General features: G+C 41.4%; 2 protein-coding genes across 2 annotated transcripts; both read right to left on the bottom strand.

Moving 5' to 3' along the window:
- Nucleotides 1-181: 181 nt before the first annotated feature.
- Nucleotides 182-8,596, bottom strand: dph1 (diphthamide biosynthesis 1). The gene is made up of 13 exons (XM_035385703.1): nt 8,456-8,596; nt 8,301-8,355; nt 7,148-7,297; nt 6,314-6,377; nt 5,650-5,771; nt 5,119-5,273; nt 4,077-4,198; nt 3,265-3,333; nt 2,898-3,054; nt 2,344-2,444; nt 1,875-1,953; nt 1,302-1,436; nt 182-560 (listed from the first exon to the last, which is right to left on the bottom strand). Exons 2-13 carry the CDS (start codon nt 8,347-8,349, stop codon nt 495-497), a joined length of 1,269 nt encoding a protein of 422 aa, XP_035241594.1. The 5' UTR covers nt 8,350-8,355; nt 8,456-8,596; the 3' UTR covers nt 182-494.
- Nucleotides 8,597-8,844: 248 nt separating this feature from the next.
- gkup (glucuronokinase with putative uridyl pyrophosphorylase) lies at nt 8,845-20,941 on the bottom strand. Its single transcript, XM_035385702.1, has 23 exons — nt 20,744-20,941; nt 18,670-18,776; nt 18,244-18,288; nt 17,961-18,114; nt 17,609-17,680; nt 17,386-17,474; nt 17,111-17,267; nt 16,617-16,694; nt 15,906-15,997; nt 15,290-15,395; nt 15,039-15,118; nt 14,426-14,494; nt 14,131-14,191; nt 13,915-13,931; nt 13,670-13,727; nt 12,923-13,015; nt 12,539-12,599; nt 11,792-11,905; nt 11,473-11,530; nt 11,172-11,240; nt 10,828-10,891; nt 9,832-9,903; nt 8,845-9,681 (listed from the first exon to the last, which is right to left on the bottom strand). Exons 1-23 carry the CDS (start codon nt 20,798-20,800, stop codon nt 9,586-9,588), a joined length of 1,869 nt encoding a protein of 622 aa, XP_035241593.1. The 5' UTR covers nt 20,801-20,941; the 3' UTR covers nt 8,845-9,585.
- Nucleotides 20,942-22,174: the final 1,233 nt, after the last annotated feature.

Genomic DNA, 22,174 nt, shown 5'->3' with positions numbered 1-22,174 from the left:
ACAGCAAAATGAGAAATGTGCCACTGCTCCAATTCCACATCTAGAGCCCCCAATATCTCCATATCTCCGTACACCTGTTTGTCTGAATATCACCACCCAACCTCCATCTCTGCGTAATGGACTCAACCCAAGGGACCTTGGAAAAGGAAATGAATATAGACATTTGGCATTGGCAATATAGACATTTTTTCATTCTTTTCCAGTTCAGCTCTTTAATTACAAATGTTTACAGAAATGTACATATATACATTGATATTGTTTAAGATTCTGGTGTTAAGTCGGGTCCAGTGGTAGGTTTAAAATCACCGTTCCTAAATAGCATGGCCACATGAACTGTAGCCAAAGTGACTGTGAAGCATTTGAATAAAGTGGTTCCATCAGGGTTAGTGTGAATATCCTCATTGTGCATGATTTGCAGCTGGTTTGTGTGTGATGTGCGTACATGTATTTCCTTATGTGGGTCAGTGACACAGTGGAATATGGAAGTGTTGTGGTTATTCTGCCTGACAGCCACAGGGAATGCTCGGATTGACAGCTGCAGCATTGCCTGGCGCACACTTCTGCAAAGATGGGAGAGAGAGGACAATAAGTATAATTGCAGTATAACAGTACTATATTACATATGAAACAATTTAGTTTTCCATACTGTATTTCTTATTTCCCTCAGCTAATTTTGACTGCACACTGCTCTTTTGCATTCGTCCCTGATAACTGGCAGATTTAGATATTCTCCCTTTGTGTGGGGGGAGGGTGGTTTGAGAGGTAATTTTTTTCTAATAGAATGACTGATTTCAAGAAGAGTTCATATTGATGACCGGTCCCTCAATAAAAAAAACTGAATCAAAAAAAAAAAAGATATTCTTCCCTGTTCAACTGGCTCCCAAATTACACTGATGGTTCAATACTGAACAGTGGGCCTGATAATAACCTTTCTGTTACATAAACATACCAACAGTCTTGTATTCTGAAAAATTAAAACAAACAGTTTAAATGTCATAATGAATGAGTGCGCTGATCACTGTGAAACAGAAAGTTATCGACTATAAGCACTGGTTAGATGGATGCACAGGCTGGACTGTGACCTCAGAGGCGCATGAAACACGCAGCATCAGCAAACAGGTAAATTACTGGAGGGCAGAAACTGCAGCTGGGTTGTTTTTCCATTGACTGTATTATCATATGGGCACTATAGAGAAGCTCTTAATACCTGCAGTACACACTGAAATGTTCACAACTTTAGGACAGCAATCCTTAGCCAGAATACCTCCTTTATTTCTGCACATGCAGTGTCCCACCCTCACCTTGGTTTGTCTTTTGGCAGTGCGGCATGGTTGGTTATCACGGTGATTGACAGTCCAAGGTCCCAAGCTCTGATTGCCATAGTAATCCATTGGATACACTTCCTGCCACTCAACCTGCCTGAGTGCCACTGCAGCCTGGGAGACAGGAAGTGACATGCTAGGTCATACACAGTGTTTCATATATTAGACACTGCATTACTGTGCTACGATAAATTCAGTCAGGCTTTTTCAGCATGTCACATTATTTTACCAAAAAACGTTTTATTCAGTGCTGTGATTTCATTTTGCGGTTGTCATCCAATCAAAGGACAATAGCAGATAAGAGACAGTTGATGAATGAACAGATACAATAAGGTGTATTAGTTTTAGCTGCAATCAACATGCAAAAATAAACTTCTCCTGCACCGTACCAGCTAAATATATTCAGTAAATGTTCAGCAAAGACACCTACTTCTGGCTAGACTGCAATTGTTCTGAATATGCCAGTCGTCATAAGAGTGTGAATGCATCCACTTATTTATGTATACGATGAGTGTTTGTACTTCACAGTCCGAGGCTGGAAAATAAACGTACCTCATAAGGAGAGAGCAGGGGCTTAGAGAAGGCCAGGCCCCAATCTATGGAGAGGCGTGGACACGCAATCTGTACCCACCTACCAAGAAAGAGGAACAGCTTTCAAATGACAAAGCCAAACCTGGAACCTATGTATCAGTGTCCATCGCTATCACAATCAAACCTAATGAACCTCCTCGCCAAGAAAATGCCAAGAATTTTCCATCTTTTAAATTCAGCTGCATGGCTACAGTATTCTGCTTCTCGATAGCAACTGGACAGAGCCAACAATGCATCTATAAGTAGCGCTTGTGCACAGCAGAGTGGTGCATTTCTGTAAGCTTCTGCATTTGTGAATCCACACCCTGAGTCGGCCAGAGGAGGATGGGTCCCCCCCTTAACTTTCCAAGCTACGATCATGTAAAAACTTTCTTTTTTAATGTAGGATAAGCCCCGTGTATAAGAAAGAGAGACAGAGGAAAACACTTACACATCAACATCTGGCAGTAGATCTAGTTTGCTGGGGAAGATTTCTGACAGCATTACTCTGCAGAAAGTCTTTCCTAGAGACTCCAGCTTGGATTCCAGGTGCTAAACAAAGAGGGGGGTGAAGACTCAAGATTAACGTCATCATCGCCAAGGGACAATATAGATTGATAATTCATCTGTAAATCATAGGCACCAGAGCAGCTGTAGAAGGTGACACCAGAGATTAAGAGAATACGTTGTAAAAACACTGTTATATCCTGTCACATGGTAACATTGTGTTTCTTTTCGCAGGCATAAAGTTAAACAAAATCAACTGCAGTACATTACAAAACTGTGACATTAACACTTGTTGGTTTTCAGTAATTGTTTGTCAGCACTTTTCATTTGTAGCACATATTATAGGTTTTTGGTATCAGTGTAGCTACGTTTTTGGCAATGTCACTCGTAAATATTTATTCATTGACAGATCATACGTATACAGCGCCATACTGTAAAATACATACTTTGTCTACATAAGGACAGGTAGAAGCACCTTTACAGCCACTGGCCCCTCACCTCCAAGACTTTGGGGCTGCCCTGCCGGCCGAGTGTGCCCAGAATGAGGCCCCATCGCTGGCCTGAACGAGCTCGCTCGATGGACTTCTGTCGGGCCTCCCGCATGGCTTTGTGATCATAGTACTCTCGTGAGAAGACTTTACTGTAGGGGTCATACCTGCGGAAATACCCAACCCGTATGAATGGGTGCACACACAAGGGGGGTGTGGTGGGAGGGTGAGTTTGAGGTGGTGGCGGCCCCCCCAAGGCAAAGGTAAGAAAAACACTGGAATCAGTGCAGATTTGGAAATCGCTGTCCGGTTAATTTATCAGTGGAGACTGAAGTGGACTGTTGAGATTAGACTGTTGCTTATTTCTATGGTCTTACCTGTAGGCAGGTATGTCTGGATTGGCAATCATTATGGATTCCAGGTGAAACCTCCCATCTCCCAGGTAACTGTAAACACAAATGTACACCCAACCCGTGAGGGACAAAAAGTGCATGGTGGAGCAATCCTACCTCCCTGTCCACCTCACTACTCAAAAATGGTGTGTATCTCCAGCACATGAATGCTACCACTTAAGGCCATCAGGCGTTACCCCACACTGCAAGGAAACAGCATGGCCTCAACGCACATCAGGAATTTAGCCAGCTTTTGTAGCAGACAGGTCAGGTACTGTTCCTGTTTGAGAAGAGCAGTTTTCCTATATGAAAGACAATTATCTAACAAAAAAATCTGGATGATAATTAGTGTGTGTATGCTCACTCATCCTTTTGGTGGAAAGAAGTCGGTTTCACAAGAATAAGATAAATCTAATATAAAATCAACTCCAACCAAATACACTTGCTTGACACTCTTTCAGTTACTCTCCCAGGGCAAATTCAGTGTACTGACTTAATATATTTAGGTATTTCAAAAAGCTAAAATCAAAATGGTTGGATTGGCAAAAAAGCAGATCATCGTGCTGCATGTAGATTTTCTTTTCTTGCTTTCACCCCCATCTAAATACAGGAAATTACTACAAACTGTAAAAACATGTGTTTGGTCATGTACTTTACCTGAGATGCATACGATTATGTTCAGAGATTATGCCACAGGGGTTTTCTTCCTGTTTGGCACTGGGTATGTCGATGGGAATGACCCAGCTGAAACCCGTTTGCTTAGTGAACTCCCCACAGTAAAAAGCAGTTCTACTCACATGAGGGCATCGACGGGCCTTTCGAGGCGAGGCGAGGTGCACCCCAGTATCTCTCCGGGAGACAGGGGGCGACACTGAGGCATCAGCACGTCATACGTCTGCTTCAGGGCAGTACTGGCAGACTGGTAAAGAAAGGAGGGAAAAGAGGAGTTTGACTTCGCATAGGTCAGGTCAGAGTAATGTCACTGTGTGAACTGCACTTAATGTGTTCATGGCTATGAATAACTGTAAAAAAATTAGTATTGTACCTTATCGGACCTGTGTTTTGTAGTTGTTCCAATGACCTTTGGTATGCACTTATTGTATGTCGCTTTGGATAAATAGCGACTGCCAAATAAATGTAATGTAATGTAAGGAGGAAATGGAGAAGCAAGAAGAGAGATGGAGATGTACAAGGAGAAACCGTTTAAGATCGTATTCATTATATTTGAAATCTGTTCACTTTTAAGGTGGAGACACACATTTGCGCCTGTCAGTCGATCCAGATTAATGCAGTAAGATGGCTGTTTTGTATAATTGCCATCTAAAGCATCCAGCTTCAACACAATTGCTTTCCATGCTATTTGTCATATTGGGGCAGTGTGGAATTAGTGCATTTAGGAAAATAACATTTGTGCTTAGCTTCTGCTTGCAGCTATAGTCATATGATTATGTTTAGTCTTGACAGCTATATTTACACACAAGTTCTGTGTCAATCTGTGCCAAGCAAAATTCTGAACAGTTGGTAAATATGGATAATGCAAACATACACACAGCAAGTAGGGAAGCTATAAAACATACTCAAAACCACTGTCACATGCATATATAGTCTATATTAGTTTAGCAGGAATGATGACCTGCAGACCAATTATAAGACTGTCAGTCTAAAGGGAAGCTTAAGGAGTGAGACAAAGGGCTTATTGTTTGATTAGCCCATCAAACACTGTCAGATTAGGCTAAGAGAAAGAAACCAATGTTCAGCAATGTAGAGGAGATATGGGTAAGAAGATGGCGTGCAAAGTGTATAGGGTAATATTCAAAATATAAGGGGTTAGGGAGTAACCTGCAATGCTGCCACAAACTGAATGGTGCTGACAAGTGCCAGGGACTGTCCAGGGGTGAAGTTGTACCGCACCGTGTCCAGGAAGTGAGCTGTATCCAACTGGATATCCACAAACACATACAGCATCTTTATACCTGCCGTAGAGTCAATAGGGACTGCAGAGGAACAAGGAGGGGAGCATCATTAACAATTCCTATCTGCCACTGAATAACAAGTTCTGTAATTCTGTTTGCAGAGGGATGGAGAGTTGAGGCGATACTGGAGAGAGAGATACAGAGGGATGGTGAGATGAGGCACACAGAAGAGAGGCAGAGGAATGAAGAGACGGACAGAAACAGGAGAGAGTGATACAGACCGATGGAGAGATGAGGAGATACTGGAGAGAGAGATACAGAGGGATGGTGAGATGAGGCACACAGAAGAGAGGCAGAGGAATGAAGAGACGGACAGAAACGGGAGAGAGTGATACAGAGAGGATACTGGAGAGAGAGGCAAAAGGATGAGAGGAGATTAAACGTGTGTGTGACTCACTCAGACAGCTGTGGCCATAGTGCACCATGAAGTCGGCGCCCAGGGCACGAGCAGTGAAGTCATCCACACAGCAGGCTCCATACGTCACATCCCCCATGACCACAGTGTCTGCATCTGTGAACCTACAGTGACAGAGCACCAGCACCCAATTAGCTGCACTGTGATCCTAACAGAGCACTGACAGCCAATCAGCTGCATCTGTGATCACAACAGAGCACTGAGAGCCAATCAGCTGCATCTGATAACAGGAGACTGACAGCCAATCAGCCACATCTGTGCACCGAACAAAACACTGACAGCCAGTCGGCCTGGGTGTCTGTATCTGTAAGGAAGGCATCATAAAAACTTGTTTTTAACTATTTACAATTTCAGCATTTTGTGATTTCAACTGATCCAGTTTATTGCCACTTGCAGCCATATTAGCCTTTATATTTGCTCTGAGAATTTGAAAAAATGGAAATCGACCACAAGTTCTGTAATATTCAAAAAAGTGCACATTTCCATATTTTCAGAGGGCTGCAGTACATGTGCACACTGCTGTGCCATTGTTTTAGTGTTTTTCTTTCTAATTTTGACCATTTATAGCAATTTTACCATACATTGCACAGGTGTGATAAGTGGTACAAATAAAAATATAAACTACTGGGACTGAATAGGTACCCACCTTTCAATGATGTCAGCAATTACACAGGCAAACATCTGTAGACCCTCTGGCAACTGTAACGCCACTAAAACCAGACAAAAAAAACCCAGATCATTTCTTTCCGTCACTTATTTTTCACTTATCACACATCTTATTAATTCCTATGTCAGCTTTTTGCTAATGCAGCACCATATGCCCTGTTCCAGGCAAAAAGAACACATCTGTGTTTGTAATTAATTCAGAAAGGGGATTTTCTGATTGGCCTTTATGTTCCAAATGACATGTAACATGCAATGCACCCAATTCATGGCTGTTAGTGTAACCATTAGGTGTCTTCTCTGAAACACTGAATATTTATTTGCTGGATGATTATGTCAGCAATGTCTATAGCTTGTGAGATTCTGTATAGTATATTTCTACAGTAAACTCTTTAATATCCAGCTCTTTAAAGATTTCTTGGATTGTGCACACGGACAAGCTTCATATGAATTTGGTTGGATAGTTAATAAAAATGACAGTATGTAACTATCAATTCAACAACCTACCCCCACACATGCACACACAAGCACATGCTTGCATGCATGTATGCAGGAACAAAGACACACACATGCACTGCATACACAGATACATACACATTCATATGTGCACACACATGCATGCACTCACAGAAACACACATGCACATATCCACACACATAAATACACACATGCACGTGTGCAAACAAGTGTGTTGCATACAGATACATACACACGTGCACACACAGATATACACACATGCATGTCCATGTACACAGACACAAGTTGCACGTAAGGAATCAAACATGTGAAGTTGGAAGCATACAGGTTCTGTACGCACCTCTCTTTGCCTTGGCCTGCCTCACTCGCCACACTGTCTTATGGATCTCAAAGTTGTAATTCTGAGGCAGAGCACGGATGGCTTCCTGCAGCTGTGGGTCATTCAGTATTTCCTCTGGGATTTGGTTGGCCACTCTTCGGGCCCCTCCCGCTAAAAGCAAAAACATGTTACAGCCATTTATGGCATAATGTAGAATGAAAAGAACAAACCTTCCCTCAGCAGACATTAAAAAGCTCTAATATCAAATTAACACAGCAGCTGAAAACAAACGCCCTTGCAGTTGTCGTGCGGCTTTTGTATGTAAAAGTAGGACGATCCTCTCTCCTTGAGTGAAAACTCCCAGCTAAATAATTCTGAATCATTTTGAATGTCTCCCACTAACGGCAGTCCACGACGACATTATATTTTATTTACACATTTACTGAAATAACGCTCTCTCAAACAAGTAAAGAAAATATCGTTTGATTTTTCTTTTTAAAAGGTTTGTTTTACAAGTCTGACACCCCCCATTTAAAACTTGAGGATAAACACAGGGTATTGTTATTCGCAGACACAACTGCCTCGAGACAACAGCATAAACCCATCGAGGTTCGTCAAGAACAGGGGTGTGTGAATCAGACCTAAGTGCACGCCGTTTTTCATTTCTGTCAAGAGTCAACTACTGCTATGGAAATAGTGACCTCTTTGGTCAACATACGGCGGCGGCACACACCGTTCTGTTCGTTTATAATTTGTTTCGGCTGATTGCTACTGCATTTTAGTCTCTATATTTAGGACCATATGGGGATTGCTGAATTTGGATGGATTGACTAAATCAGTCTGAATTTCTGAAGTCGCAAAAGTTAAAGCGGTTTCTTATTCAGCGTTTATCTGAACGGGATACTTAAATGATATAGATGAGGTGTATTAAAACAATAATCTCATGCATTGTACCAACTACCAAAACTGTGACGTCTTGTGCTAATCTCCGTTGTTTACCCTAAAAATGTCAGTGCCTATGCTAGCCTGCAACCAGCTAACTAGCCTCCTTACTCACTGCTTGTAATTCGGTTTATAGACAAACTGACGCATTATTGTAAACACATCCTCGTTTTGAGTCAAATATCACTATGGACTGACACACAGAAAAATCAGGGTAACGGGCTTATCATACCTTCACGCTTCTTCGCTTTTACAACCTGTGCGCCTTCGATCTCCGCCATTTCTGTCTGGAAATAAATACATGTGGTTGACAGAAAGGCATCAGTAGTCGAACGGAAGTCTGGAGTAATCAAATTCAGAATGAATCGGACTGTCGTACGGTCTTACTACGTAACGGGGTTCAGCTGAGGTTCGCAAGGAGGACTGCAATTACGACGAATTACCTGTTCTTTATACACACTAAAAAACATTTTAGTGAACCATTTCAGTATTGAACCATTTCACCTGGAATAGAAGGGAGTGATCAGTGTAACATTCAAGAGAATTATTACACTGGCATCGCTCTATTTATACAATTTAATAAACTGCCTGTTCCCTCATACAGGGCCAAGAGGCTACAGACTACACCCTCCTCCAGTGACATACGTTGCTTTCTTTCATGTGCAGTGACTTTTTTTAAACTCTTCATGCCAGATCACTTCTCAATTTCTCTAAACAGTGTAGAACTGTTCAATAATAATACAAACAATTAATACAATAATACAGTTTTGTTATAGTTTGTTTAGCAATTGTTTCATTTGAAAATGCATGGATATTACAAACACAGGATATGAATATTACATTGTATAGATACATCCCAAACAATTCCCTTATACCAACTCCCCCAACAGAAAATTTGACAATTGCAACAAACCAAATCTGGTAAAGATGCCCCCTCCAAATGTATGACCAAGTGAGGATTTATCAACACACTGAACAAATCTTTGCTTTTTTCAATTTATATGAATAATTGAGATTAGGTGTATAAAATATTTCAGAGAAGCAAATACAAGAACAATTGATCAATGACAATAATTTCCAATACAATGACAAACACAGGATTGCAAATATATTACCAAAAATACTGGCAAGTACCTCAAAATACATACATTAAATTCTGAACAGAGCAGTTGAAGAGTGTCTTCGTACCAGGTTCATGACCATCTAGCCAAACACTTCAGAAAGACATGGTTTGAATAACTGCTTCAAGCATAATTGGCAATAATGTTATTGGCCTATTTCCCATTTGATTTGTGGATATTTTTAACCACCGTGCTGGAGTTTAGTGAAATCATTGATTATCCACAATTACAGCAGAGAACAAATCCTGGCAAGTCTATCACTTACTAGCACCAAATGAAAGCATTCAGAGGTTACCCAGCTGCCATTTTAAACTTCACACCTGCACTGCCTGCCACCCTTGTAGTCTTGATGCATAAAAGCAGAACCCGACACATTTCTGTCTATAATGGCAGCCATCAGCCTTGAATGTGAGCGCCAGCAGAAAGTGGGTCATACGGTGCTATTTCACAGAAAACACAGCCCGCCTCCTGGAAAGCATTCCTCAGCTCCACCTGTAGTTAAAACAAAGAAATGTTCCAGATAATGTTTCATCCAGGGACCATATAATGCGCATTATGGTCTTTTATAAAATAAGAATAATGTATTAAATGAGACTACATTTTATTAAATGACACTGGAGTTTTGAGCCCCCAAGATCTTACCAGTTTGTCACGGTCCAAACACAGTCCAACTACAGCTCCACCACTGCCAGGCAACTTAACTGCAGAGCCATACTACACACACACACACACACACACACACACACACAGACACACACAGTATGATTACATAAATATTTTAACTGCAGAGGCAAAATACAGAAACAGGCACACCGTTAGAGAATACACACATCACACATTTGACATCCATCCTATCAACGCTGGCTGTGTGAGTGAGATGAGAGTGTGTGAGTGAGATGCCAAGATAGGTAGATAGGTCAAGATCTTCAACTCGCAGAAAGGGAGAACAAGAGTTAATTAACCAATGAAGAGAACAAGTTGGTACTGATACAAGACCAGGCTTGATATGGTGCTAGATACTATCTAGTTCGTAGGCAAACTGAGCACTAGATACCAAGAGTTAACTAACCAATGAAGAGAACAAGTTGGTACTGATACAATACCAGGGTTGATATGGTGCTAGATACTATCTAGTTTGTAGGCAAACTGAGCACTAGATACACTTTAGTGGTAGGAAAATGGCAAGCATTGTTGAGCTTAATGGCTTGTTCTCATCGTTATGTTATGTTATGTTATGTTATGTTATGTTATGTTATGTTATGTTATGTTGACTGTCGGCAGGAATACTCTCTGCAGAAATAAAGACACTTTTAATGTTATCAAGTGTAAAGAATTTTTCTGACTGGATTGCGTCTCTGTTACAAGACATTAATCTGAGGGTGAGGTGGGATGGTACTACTAACCTAAATCAATTCAGCATAGCCACCATAAGAGCAGACATTTAAATTTGTGTTTTCAGCTAATTCATAAGTAATATCAGCTTTGCAAGATGAACTGAAAGAACTACAATTGGTTTTTGAAGTGAAGTATTGTGTTTCAGGTCTCAAATTCTGCAAGATACAAATATTGCCAATAACATACAGTAGGAAAACACAACAGTGGAATAATCCTGTATTTGTGAGGGATGCTAGGCCTTACCTCTCTTGCTAGTTGTACCATCTTGAGATTACCAGGTCCCAAGCCCTCATCGGTGTATACGGATCTGTAGAGGAGAAGAACAGACATGTTTTAGCAGCTACAGTACTTAATCACATAGCCAGCATGAGGATTAGCTAGCACATACATACACACACACACAGTTAGAGAATTTCTAACATTTCTAACAGCCTGGATGGAGAGGGTGCAGAACAGGGATGAATACAGTGTTTAATAGTGCTGCTGTCCCATGCGATTTACCCATAATTCTAAATAAACCTAAGGCTGGAGAGTGAACCTAAGACCTCAGCTCCATCCACGCTGGATACAACCCCACAGTCTCTTACCTTCTCAGCTCGAAATTCTGATCCATCAGGTCAGCTAGTCTGGGCCAGTCCTTACACTCCAAGGCCACCCTGCATCCCAGGACATACATACTTACATACCCAAGTACATGCACTCAAACAGTGACAATCAAACCGCATCACATGGCTGCCTCATTTAAGCTGTACTGAAATATATATATATATATATATATATATATATATATATAAAATCACAAAACAAGCCACTGACATAACAGAAGTAACCGAGCAACTGACACCATGTGGCTGAGAAAAGGCAGGTAAATGTTAATGCTTCACCTACCTGGCCTGGTCTGTGAGCTCAGCAAAAGACTTAATAGCCTGGACCACAACAGGGTCTCCTGCTCAGAGCCATGGAAAGAGAGTGAGACACAAACAGAGAGAGACAGATACGGAAAGACAGATGCAGACGTTACTACACATATACGTATAATTATAAGTATAATTATAATTACCCACCCAGGTAATTATAACTATATATGTAATTCTCCACCCAACCAGCTACTCAAAGTATACACCCATGTGTTCATGCTGAGAGCACGGACTGGCCCCTCTTGGTTAAACACACCCCTCTCCCCTTCTATGAACGTGGACGGTCTCACCGTTCAGCCAGCGCTGACGGATATTACTGTGGATCCTCCCAGAGTCACTGGGGTCACCCAGGTAGGCCAGCCAGAAAGGAGGGACATTGCTCATATCCATGGGAATGTATTCACCTGTAGAACAACACAAATGGTAAATGGACTCCATTTATATAGCGCTTTTATCCAAAGCGCTTTACAATTGATGCCTCTCATTCGCCAGAGCAGTTAGGGGTTAGGTGTCTTGCTCAAAGACACTTCGACACGCCCAGGGCGGGGTTTGAACCGGCAACCCTCCGACTGCCAGACAATCGGTCTTACCTCCTGAGCTATGTCGCCCCTTCAGCTATGTCGCCCCCACACACACATATACACAGATACACACATGCAAATGTGGGCAAACACGCATACATACACGCACACACAAGTACATGCATACACAGACATACACAAGGAAATGTTGAATGCAAATTGTCACCTGGTTCCTTCATCAATAAGACGATCCTCATTTATGTGTATATTCGAATGACAGAAAAAAATACTCAGAGAGAGCTCTAAAATCACATACCCATTCCTAATCCCATTTCTAATCCATTCCTAAATATCTGCAGTTTTTCCCCCTCAAAGCAAGAGATGCAGACAGTATTTCACTAGTTTCACTGGACTGACACAAACAGTTGATATTTGTATTCTGAAAACTTCAAAGCTTGAAATTGTTGTATAATGTACACCTGTTATAATCTGAATTTAAATTACTAAACTGTATACCATAGCCATTTTCATCCATGAGCTGCTTGCTGAAGTCCATGTAGATTAACCCCTCATAAACCTGCAGTTGGAAATGAGACAATCAACAAAAATGCTATCTTATTCATTCATTAATTAATTCATTCATTCATTCATTCTAGTCCACCACAAGGTTAACACACACAAGTTGGCACATATCCCAGGTGATATTTATTTATTTATTTTTCTTTCTTTATAAATGTGGCATCCAACGCAGAGCATATCCAATTCCCACCCCAAATTGAAATGACCAATTGTCTGCAAGCACAGACGCATACATGTATGAACCCCACGTAAAGTGTTAGGGATATGTATATATCCCAGGTACAGTAAGATGGTCCCATTGATAAGAGTGATCCTGCTTACCTGTACCACCCGGTCTTGCAGCCCAGCTGTGATAAACAGCTCATCAGTCTCTACACTCAGGATGAAGTTGGCTCGGATAGGTTTGGGGAGGTCCTGGAAGAAGCACATTAATACAGAGTGCATACAGCGTACTTCCTGCTACTCCAAACACTCTCAGTACAGAAAGAGAAACACAACAGCAACAGTCTAACCCCACACTGTTCCCCATACACAGACCTAGAGCTTTTGAAAAGAACAGTAATTAAATGAATGTACTCTAGTCATTGGAACATGAGGCACATGCTTTTGAACATGCATACGGGCTGTCAGTCAGACCAGAAAACTGAACTGAACTGTTCTATGACTATAGACAAAGGGCTTTCATTTTCCACACATTGCCGGGTGTAACCAAACACAAAAAAGGTTTGTAACTGTGTAGCTGTCCATTTGAGAACAGTTGGATATTGCAGACAATTGTGCAGTACATGGTAGAGGTGTGCAACAAACTGTATCTGTCTCCGTTCAACCACCAAAACTATCTGTGCATCTGCATTTGGATAGTAACAGGAAGTGGGTGTGCCTAAACCAGAAGAGACTGAAAAATATTGACAAATAGCTTTTGTCCAACTTAAATATAGAGCATTCATGAACTGTAACAAACTCACTAATGCACTAGCTAATGTCTTGCTCATCCCCATAGTGCTACTCTTTTATTAAATTGTGAAAACACTATTATTCAATGGTTATTAAAAATGGCATAATACATACTCCATCTGTTACGTTGTAGAACCTCATTAGGCACTTCAAAGTAGCAGACACAATTGCACTGTCATAAAGAAGACCAAAAAATTAAAACAGCATATAAGTACAATCAATTTTAGCCTTCACTGTGCTCTAAACAGGGTGTAAAAGAAAAAAGAAAATCTTAAACTACATACATATTCAAGGACACAGGTAAAGTCACTGATATGGCCATTCTGTCTAATAATTTGACTTGAAATTACAGGACTTACCTACTCCCAGCAAGGCCCTGCAATAGAAGGAACAGGGAGCACAGTTCATTCGCAAAGCTCAGGCATTCATCACAGTTAAAATAACAGGCAGTTCCCATACAGACAAGGCCACTGGTCTTGATGATACACATCACAACTCTTATTAAGACATAAATTAAATAAGATAGAAGTGAATGATGCAGTTGTGTAGCTAGGCCTGTTCTTCGAGCCACTCACCACTTGGCGTGGGATGTTGGTGTTGTACTTCAGTGTGAAATTCTGCTTAGTCAAAGCAATTCTGTGACAACACAAAGTCAAGTCTCAGCTATCATGAAGGGAAGAGTTCAAGAACAGTTCAAGGTTATGTACTGTATGTTATGTTCAAGGTTATGTTCAATGTATGTGTTCCATCTGCAATTGAAACCCATGACTTTGAGGCCAGGAATCCAGTGCTCTAATGGCCACACTACCAATAAGGGACGATGGGAACTGGTGATACGCAACCCTATGGATCCCTACGGCACAGCCTTACCCTTGCTTGGAGCAGAACTGGTAAAACTTCTTACAGGTAGCCTGCAGCAGTCTCAGGCCTCCCTGGTACCTTGGTGACAAACACAGGGTAGAGTTACAAACAGTGGAATGTTCCTGAAGTATATTTCCTTTTCATATACAACTCAGACAGTAATGAATCCTCAACTTCCTCCTCATTCTTGTTCCAGTTAATGACATAACTAGGGACACCAGTTTAAGGGATGTCTAAGGGATGTAACCCACAATGATTTCAACTTGCATTACCATCTAAATCCCATTGGGGGTGCGTTGGCATTGAATGTACCCTCCTGGCACACTGCACACCAATGGAGTCCATTTATTTTGCACTGTATACAACAAATCCATTACAGACACAAAAAACAATAGACTGCCATTTACAGACAAAACATCATTTGCAATCTGAAATAAACTATAGATTTAGTCCCTCATAAGGATTTCCTGTAGTGATTTGATGCTTGGTGAATCAGCATACTCAATGCAAGGTAAATATTGTATTGTTGACTATTAAAACAGGAAATCTTTGTATTAAAATGTTGTCACATATGGCCATGTTACCACTTTGAAACCTGTGTGGGTCTTGCCAGTGTACTGACCCTTCCTTGCGACTGATAGAGAAAAGGTCTTGTAGGCTTCCAAACTCAGTGGGATCATTGAGGGGATGGGGCAGGAGAACCTGATTTATACAAAAAAAAGGAAACCATTTTAGTTACATTATCTTGGTACAATCTGTAATATATTGTAAACTATATGTGCACAGGTACTTTACTGACTGTGCTGGTTTAATATACAGGTTTAATATACAGGTATAGAAATGGATCTGCTCACACAGGTACAGTTTTCTCACCAAGCTCTGGCTCTGTGTCAGAGTGACCTCAGCCCAGAAGTTGGAAATCGTCATGGCAATCGTTTTACCATTGAAGCCATCAGAGGGGTTCCCCATCAGCCCAACTCTACAGCAACAAACAGTGGCAACAAACAGTGACAGCCTGCAATCAGTGTACAGTAAGAAACCCAGAATATGAGGACAACTGGGGGGCTCATCCTGTTAAAGCACCGTTCCAGTATGTGGCTGAGCCCCATGCCCCGGTATCTGTCAAGGCAAGGTTCCAGTGCGTGGACCGGCCCCAATGTCTGGTATCTGTTAACGCATGGTGCCAGTGTGTGGATGGGCCCCAATGTCTGGTATCTGTTAAGGCATGGTGCCAGTGTGTGGATGGGCCCCAATGTCTGGTATCTGTTAAGGCATGGTGCCACTGTGTGGATGGGCCCCAAAGTCAGCTATCTGTTAAGGCATCATGCCAGTGTGTGGATGGGCCCCAAGGTCTGGTATCTGTTAAGGTACTATTCTCAGGGTGTGGATGGGCCCCAAGGTCTGGTATCTGTTAAGGTACTATTCTCAGGGTGTGGATAGGCCCCACAATCTGGCACTTCAGAAATATCTCTCCTGTGAAATTCCTCACCTGGCGTAGGAACGGCAGACGATTGGTTTGCCAGGGGACTCCTGCTGTTTTGCAGAGTAGCGGGTGAGCCACTTGTTGTAGTCTGAGAGCGTCTGTGACAACGACATATTGCAAACTTTTATTTAGGTCTGTCAAATTATCCAGGGACTACATAAAGCACATACTTCATAAGTGAAAGCTAAGTCTGATCACCACATTTTCACAGTTTAGAGCAGGCATGCACATCTTCTGTCCTGGAGGGCTCGTCTGCTGGTTACAGCCAATTACCTTAGGCTTTCTGATCGCTCTATAAACTACACTGGTTCACTCCTGTACTTGAGCCTAGCAAAGTTGTCAGGATACACTCTGTGGCTGTAGCTGGTGCCTATAGAAATGTCAGATCAAGATTTGATTGAACTAATTAAATAAATAAATAATTAAGAGCAGGAGTTGGCACAAAATCTTAAAGCATCACATAAATATTCTTCAAAATTGGTTAAGAAAGTAAAAGCAGACTGAACATATGACATAAGTTAGGTCAGAATAGTGTTCACTGTGTGAACTGAACTGTGTTCTTGGCTAGAAAAAGCTGCAAAAAATTAGTATCATGCCTTATTGAACCCGTGTTTTGTAGTTGTCCATGACCATGAAATGCACTTTTGTATGTCACTTTGGATGAAAGCGTCTGCTAAATAAATGTAATGAATTGTTATGTAATGTAACACGATATACCACTTGTCCAATGAGCTGGAAGCCTGTGGGCAACTTCATCCCAAACACAGGCAACTTCTCCTCATTAATGAGCCACTCCTGAAATGTTAGAGGACAGAACAGTGCTGTGAGCTGTCCACAACCTCACTACTCATGCTGTCTATACTATAATATATGTAAATGGCAGTACACAATAATGCATATTGATTTATTGATCCAAAGTTCATGTTTTTAGTTTGCTTAACAAAGTGCAACGTTGATCTTTGCCAAAGATAAAATGCATCAAGCCCGCATTCCAAGTGAAATATTAATATTAAATATAAATAACATTAACCATAGCTAGCCATTCGCTAACAAGCATGCAGCACTACCTACATAGCTCAGAGTATTTAGCTACCTTCTTATTAGACCCTACTTAACTTCATAGGCAGCCTTGCTATCCAGACAACATTGACTTAGCGATGTTGGACCTGCACTTGGGTCTCTGTGAAAGCCAGTGGCAGTGTTACACTAACCCAGAACATTCCAAGCGACCTGCCTTGGGCATCCGGCTGCCGAGATAGGAAGGCAGACAGGTAGGGAAGCGTATCTTTGCGCAGGCAGTAGAAAACCACACTGGCCAGACGGGACGTCGTCAGGCCATCCCGTGGCTTTTCAAGGAACCGCGTGACCCTGAAACAGACAGTAACCGTTTTTTTATGAGAGAGAACAACCGACTATGCTTATACATAAGCATTTTAACAGCAACCATCAAAACAGGAGAAGAATCCTTTAACAGAACATCTTTTACCTGTAGGATTCAGGACATACTTCCACAATGCCCCTTGAGCAGCTTTTCTCTCCCTCTTCCAGCTCATAGTAAATGACCAGCTCTCCAGGCTGTTGCTCAAAGAGAGAACTTTCATTCACCTCAGGTCAACAGCAGCTTCTGAAAGTCACAGACATGCTATCCAACACAGCCTACACCTGCTGCTCCCAGTTCTCAAAGGTTTGTAGTAGAAGTGTTTTCTCACCTTGGACCTGAAAAAGCGAAGGACCTGCGCGATGTCAAAGTTCTGGTCAGCACACAGCATGCCTCCTGCAATCTACAGACACACACCAAATCACCCCACAGATCTCCAAATCTCACCATATCACTCATCTCCAAATCTCACCACTTCACCGATCACCATATCTCTTCATTTAACTGATATCTACATCTCTCATCATATCTGATGTTATGTTCAATTTACAATTAGCTAGCCTATTCCACCACATGCAGCGTGACTAAAGTGAATTAAGAAAATAAGACGAGGCCTGTAATCCATTTAAAATGAGTCTGAAACAGAAACGGTGGGCCAATGTATTAACTGACACTTGACGTACCACCATGATGTCATCTTGCAGCCTGCGGCTCCGGATGGCCAGCTCCAGGTCCGCCACAGCCCCCAATTGATCCTCTAGTGTGGTGCTGCCATCATTAACCACATTCTCTACCGGAAAGTCATTGGCTGTTGCCCAGCGCTCATAATGTTTGTACCTAAAAACAGGAATACACACAAACCACACCCACAGCCATGATCAATGTGATTAACTATTAACTTCTGGCGATATGAAAGTGAAAGAGACTGGTCTACTAATCAAAGAGAATGATGAAGTGGTACGGAACTTATCTGCATTTGTAACCAGGTAGACTTCACTGAACAACTGTCGCCTGGGCAACAAGAGAGGGAGAGAATTAATCCAGTAATTGACTGACTGATTCATTGCTTCATTCATTAACTTATTTATTTGACAGGGACAGTGGGCAGCCACTTGACAATACCAGAATTACCTATCAAGCTAAATGTGGAACACAACACACTCCTCATTTATTCTCATCCATGTCAAGAAGAAGATTTGGGGAACAAATATATATTTTTAAGTAGTGAAGAAAGACTACTAGAAAAAAGTTGAATTCCTCATTGACAACCTACAAATACATTTACAAAGCAAAAAAAAAAAAAAAAAAAAAAAAAAGCTGTAAGACATCAAACCAGCTGAGTCAACTGCCCAAAACATTTACACTGGTGATGTTTAAGATCAACTAACTTACATGTTGACAGTGTCCCACCAAAAGTCTAAGATTTTCTTTCCACCCACTCCAGGAAGCAATGCCTTGGGAACCCCAGTCAGGTGACTATATAGGCCTGTGAAATCATTCTTACAACACAGAAAAAAACACATTATACGTAACACGGAATGAAGAAAAGTATCATTATCATCATTCTATATTATTGTAATTTTAAAATACAGTATCAGCTGCTGCTTATTTTAACTCCCCATTCAAACCCTGATATGCATTCACTGAAAGGAAAACATGAATGCGTAGCTCATGCAGGCAGATTGATTGTGGATGCCTGATTGAACAGAAGGGTGTGATGAGAGCAGAGACTGTAAAAAATATGGAACCTAACCTAAACCTAAGAGGAGGATTATTTTATGGTCGTCTAGTGCAGCTGTAAATAGCACACGCCATAATGAAGTCACTACGAAATGGGATGCCTGCATTTTCTGACTTTGCACAGGTGGACCGTGGTCATAGCCGCAATGTCAAGGCCAAGAGGCGCCACCTCCCACCCCAGTGACCATAGACTGTAGCCCTTACTGTAGCTTAGTCTCCGCATTAATAAGAAAGTGACGCAAACTGTACCTCATTGGTCCACAACAAATATTATAACAGTGCCCAAATGACACAATAAATCATGAAATCGACCCATGGACAGTCATAAGACGAATAAAATACACATATTGTGACTATTTGTTCTCATGAGAAAAAATTATTGACTTTGTATTTTGACCGCATTTGTACCGTAGACTTACACGGAAACCGGATATGAAAACACCTATACTGGAGCCAACCGTAGTGGCGCTAGTGAGCAAGCAGGAACAACAAGACCAGGAAATGAGCTTCAAAAACGAAGTCTGGTTTTGGCCGCTTGGATGAGAGGTCCCACTGACTGAAATCCCTTCCCCTCCCTGGGTGACACCACAACCAATTATTGCAGGGCTGCCGGCCACAGCACTGGCGCAGTCCTGATTCAATACCTCACAGTGGTTCCCATCCTCATCCTGGAACAATGCCTTAATAGATATCAGATCGTGGGGTCCAACTGCCGGAATAGTGTATTTAAAGCTCCAAAGGTCAGCTCGGTGCTTCCACTGTTATATAGTATATGACTAGCCAACAAGCCTCAGTGTAATTTGAATAGATAATGCTGCCAGATGTTCCATTTCAGACCAATGTTATGGAGCTAAAAATCGTCCTTTTGTAAGAACGAAAATTTGCAACAGCTGAAAGACTGTGTTATTTTAGGCATATACAGAAAATTGTATTTTTTACACTTGAATCGTTTCTTTATGCTTGTAAACTATTTTAAATGACGAGATATTATATTGTGATTACGTGACTGTATGTAATATTTTATATAGATTTTTCCAGTAATAAAATTTATATGCAAATATAATAGTTATATTAGTGCCGTTTCAGAAACCGAAGTTTGGAAAATGGAACAAATTGTTCGCTATGATGCGTTTTTCTTTTGGGGTTGATTCCCTAGCTTAAAAACATAATAATGTGCCACTGTGGCTCAGCGAATGATTCCGTACGCAACTCGTGCATTCTAGAAATCTGACAACAATCGTATATGTCTAAAAATACAAAACGATTTTATTGTGCATTTTCAAAGGGAATTTTCATGCGTGCGATATAACTTCAACTTGAAAGGGTTTAAACAACAAGAAATTGTGACGTAAGCACAAGTATTGAACTTTTGGGACGTGCTTCATTGACCCAAAACCATCACGCAAAAACATAACGCTGCTGTTTTTGTTGTCACTATTTTGTGGTCAGCATCCATTTATAATTCTGCAATATATTTAAAATATGCCTATATCCACGGAATTATCGAGATTTTTCGTAACGGTGGGTAGCAGTTTATATGACTGATAAATGCATTCAACAAATAATAAAATCAAAATTGTAGCATTTAGTTTGTTGAGTAGGCTATCATCGTACACAGCAGTAAGCTACTGACAAAATTTACCCACTTCAGCCCTGCTCATTGAAAAATGAAATATCTGTGCAAAGAAAAACTGACCGTGAGAGGGAACAACGCAACTAAGCGTACCTTGATTTGGGTCTCAAGAACAGCGTCGTGGCCTGCAACCAGTAAAAGGCAGATCATTGCTGGGTGCTCAGAAGAAAACACTCAATTGTTGTTTAAACATATAGTTTAATCTCAGAGGAAGCACAACTTAATATTCACTGCGTGCATCAGATTCTGATTCGTCCGAGCTGAGCCGCCCACTACTGTAGAGCGTACATAGGAACTGGAGAGGTTAGGGTAGGAGGGGACAAGCGGCCGGAAGTAAAGGAAAACAGACTCTACTGCGCATGATGGGTGCAAAAGAGCTAGTTGTCCATAGAATTAAGTGTAGAAAAGGTTTTGGGAAAACATTTGTTAAACATTTACATATTTTATTACATATTTTCACGATCTGCATTTCATATGAAACATAATGATCAAGTTTCAAATACCACCGGAGAAGTTTTAGTTTGCCTTCAAAAGTATGATTTTCCTAATTTACATTCATGGGGAGCGCCATGTTTTGAACTGAACATGCGCAGTACAGGCTTACGTCACAGCTGAGGTTGGCTGAGGGCGTGCTTCCTGTCTAGTTACATATACATTGCCATGCTCTTCACTCGAAGTCTGTAAGTCATCAATGAAAATCTACAAAATTTAGGGTCTCGTCGTTTGTACACCCCACCACACAACAACTTTTTGGCAGTCTTGTAAATCCGCCAACTGCTAATAATAACTCTTTGGGGCGCAACAGATTGTTTCCCCCCATTCTGGATGAGGACTTAATTGTGTGACACATTATGCACCATCTCTATTAGGTGTGGTGGTTCAGCCAAGATATATGGGATGACCAGGATGCTATTTAGGCAGTCATGGCCCACCATGGCTCTCCCATGCCAAATGCACATGGAAGACCATGAAAAGCATAGTCGTGTTATGCAACCGATTTGAGGTGAACGGGCAATTTCAAATTTTTAAACCATGTTGCCTGTCTCTACTTTGTGTTGTGTGAAAGAAGAGTGACTTGAGAACTGCGTTCTTGCTTTTTATTGCTTACAGTAAACAGCCTTCATAGTGAGGACATGCCTGCATAGAGCTGCCACTGTTCTACCTGCACAGAAAGGAACACACATTACATAACAAGCATTGCATCCGATAAGAGGACAATAAGTCATAATGGCACCTGAACTGGACCAGGATGTATGCAGCTAGTGTAGAGATGTAGTGACTGCAGTTACTCCAGCCGCATTGTCACCACCTGCAGCAGCCTCTGCAGGACTCCAGGAGGAAAGGATGTAGTGTGCTCATACACCACAAGGGGGCGGACTGCCCATTATATAATGTGGTTCATAAAAACATACTCTTCCAGCACTGATCAAGGGCTAATTGACTGAAATTTTTGTATCTGTTTTGTAAGTATATGAGCTTAAATAAACTGATGTTGATTCAGTGAAGCTATTCAGTGATGACATT

The sequence above is a fragment of the Anguilla anguilla genome, chromosome 12 (genome assembly GCF_013347855.1).
Source record: "Anguilla anguilla isolate fAngAng1 chromosome 12, fAngAng1.pri, whole genome shotgun sequence".
NCBI lineage: Eukaryota > Metazoa > Chordata > Actinopteri > Anguilliformes > Anguillidae > Anguilla > Anguilla anguilla.
Note: the sequence above shows the minus strand (reverse complement) of the source record. Positions and strands in the feature narration are given on the sequence as shown.

Excerpts from the sequence above, each read along its gene's own strand:
- dph1 (XM_035385703.1), bottom strand. The coding sequence starts at position 8,349 with ATGGCGGAGATCGAAGGCGCACAGGTTGTAAAAGCGAAGAAGCGTGAA. Across the intron at positions 1,954-2,343 it reads CTACTGCCAGATGTTGATGT|GTGGGTACAGATTGCGTGTC; the intron begins GTAAGTGTTTTC and ends CTTTCTTGGTAG. Across the intron at positions 561-1,301 it reads CTGCCAAAAGACAAACCAAG|AAGTGTGCGCCAGGCAATGC; the intron begins GTGAGGGTGGGA and ends CCATCTTTGCAG.
- gkup (XM_035385702.1), bottom strand. The coding sequence starts at position 20,800 with ATGATCTGCCTTTTACTGGTTGCAGGCCACGACGCTGTTCTTGAGACC. Across the intron at positions 11,906-12,538 it reads CATGGATGAAAATGGCTATG|GTGAATACATTCCCATGGAT; the intron begins GTATACAGTTTA and ends GTTGTTCTACAG. Across the intron at positions 11,531-11,791 it reads CCGTCAGCGCTGGCTGAACG|GAGACCCTGTTGTGGTCCAG; the intron begins GTGAGACCGTCC and ends GGCTCTGAGCAG.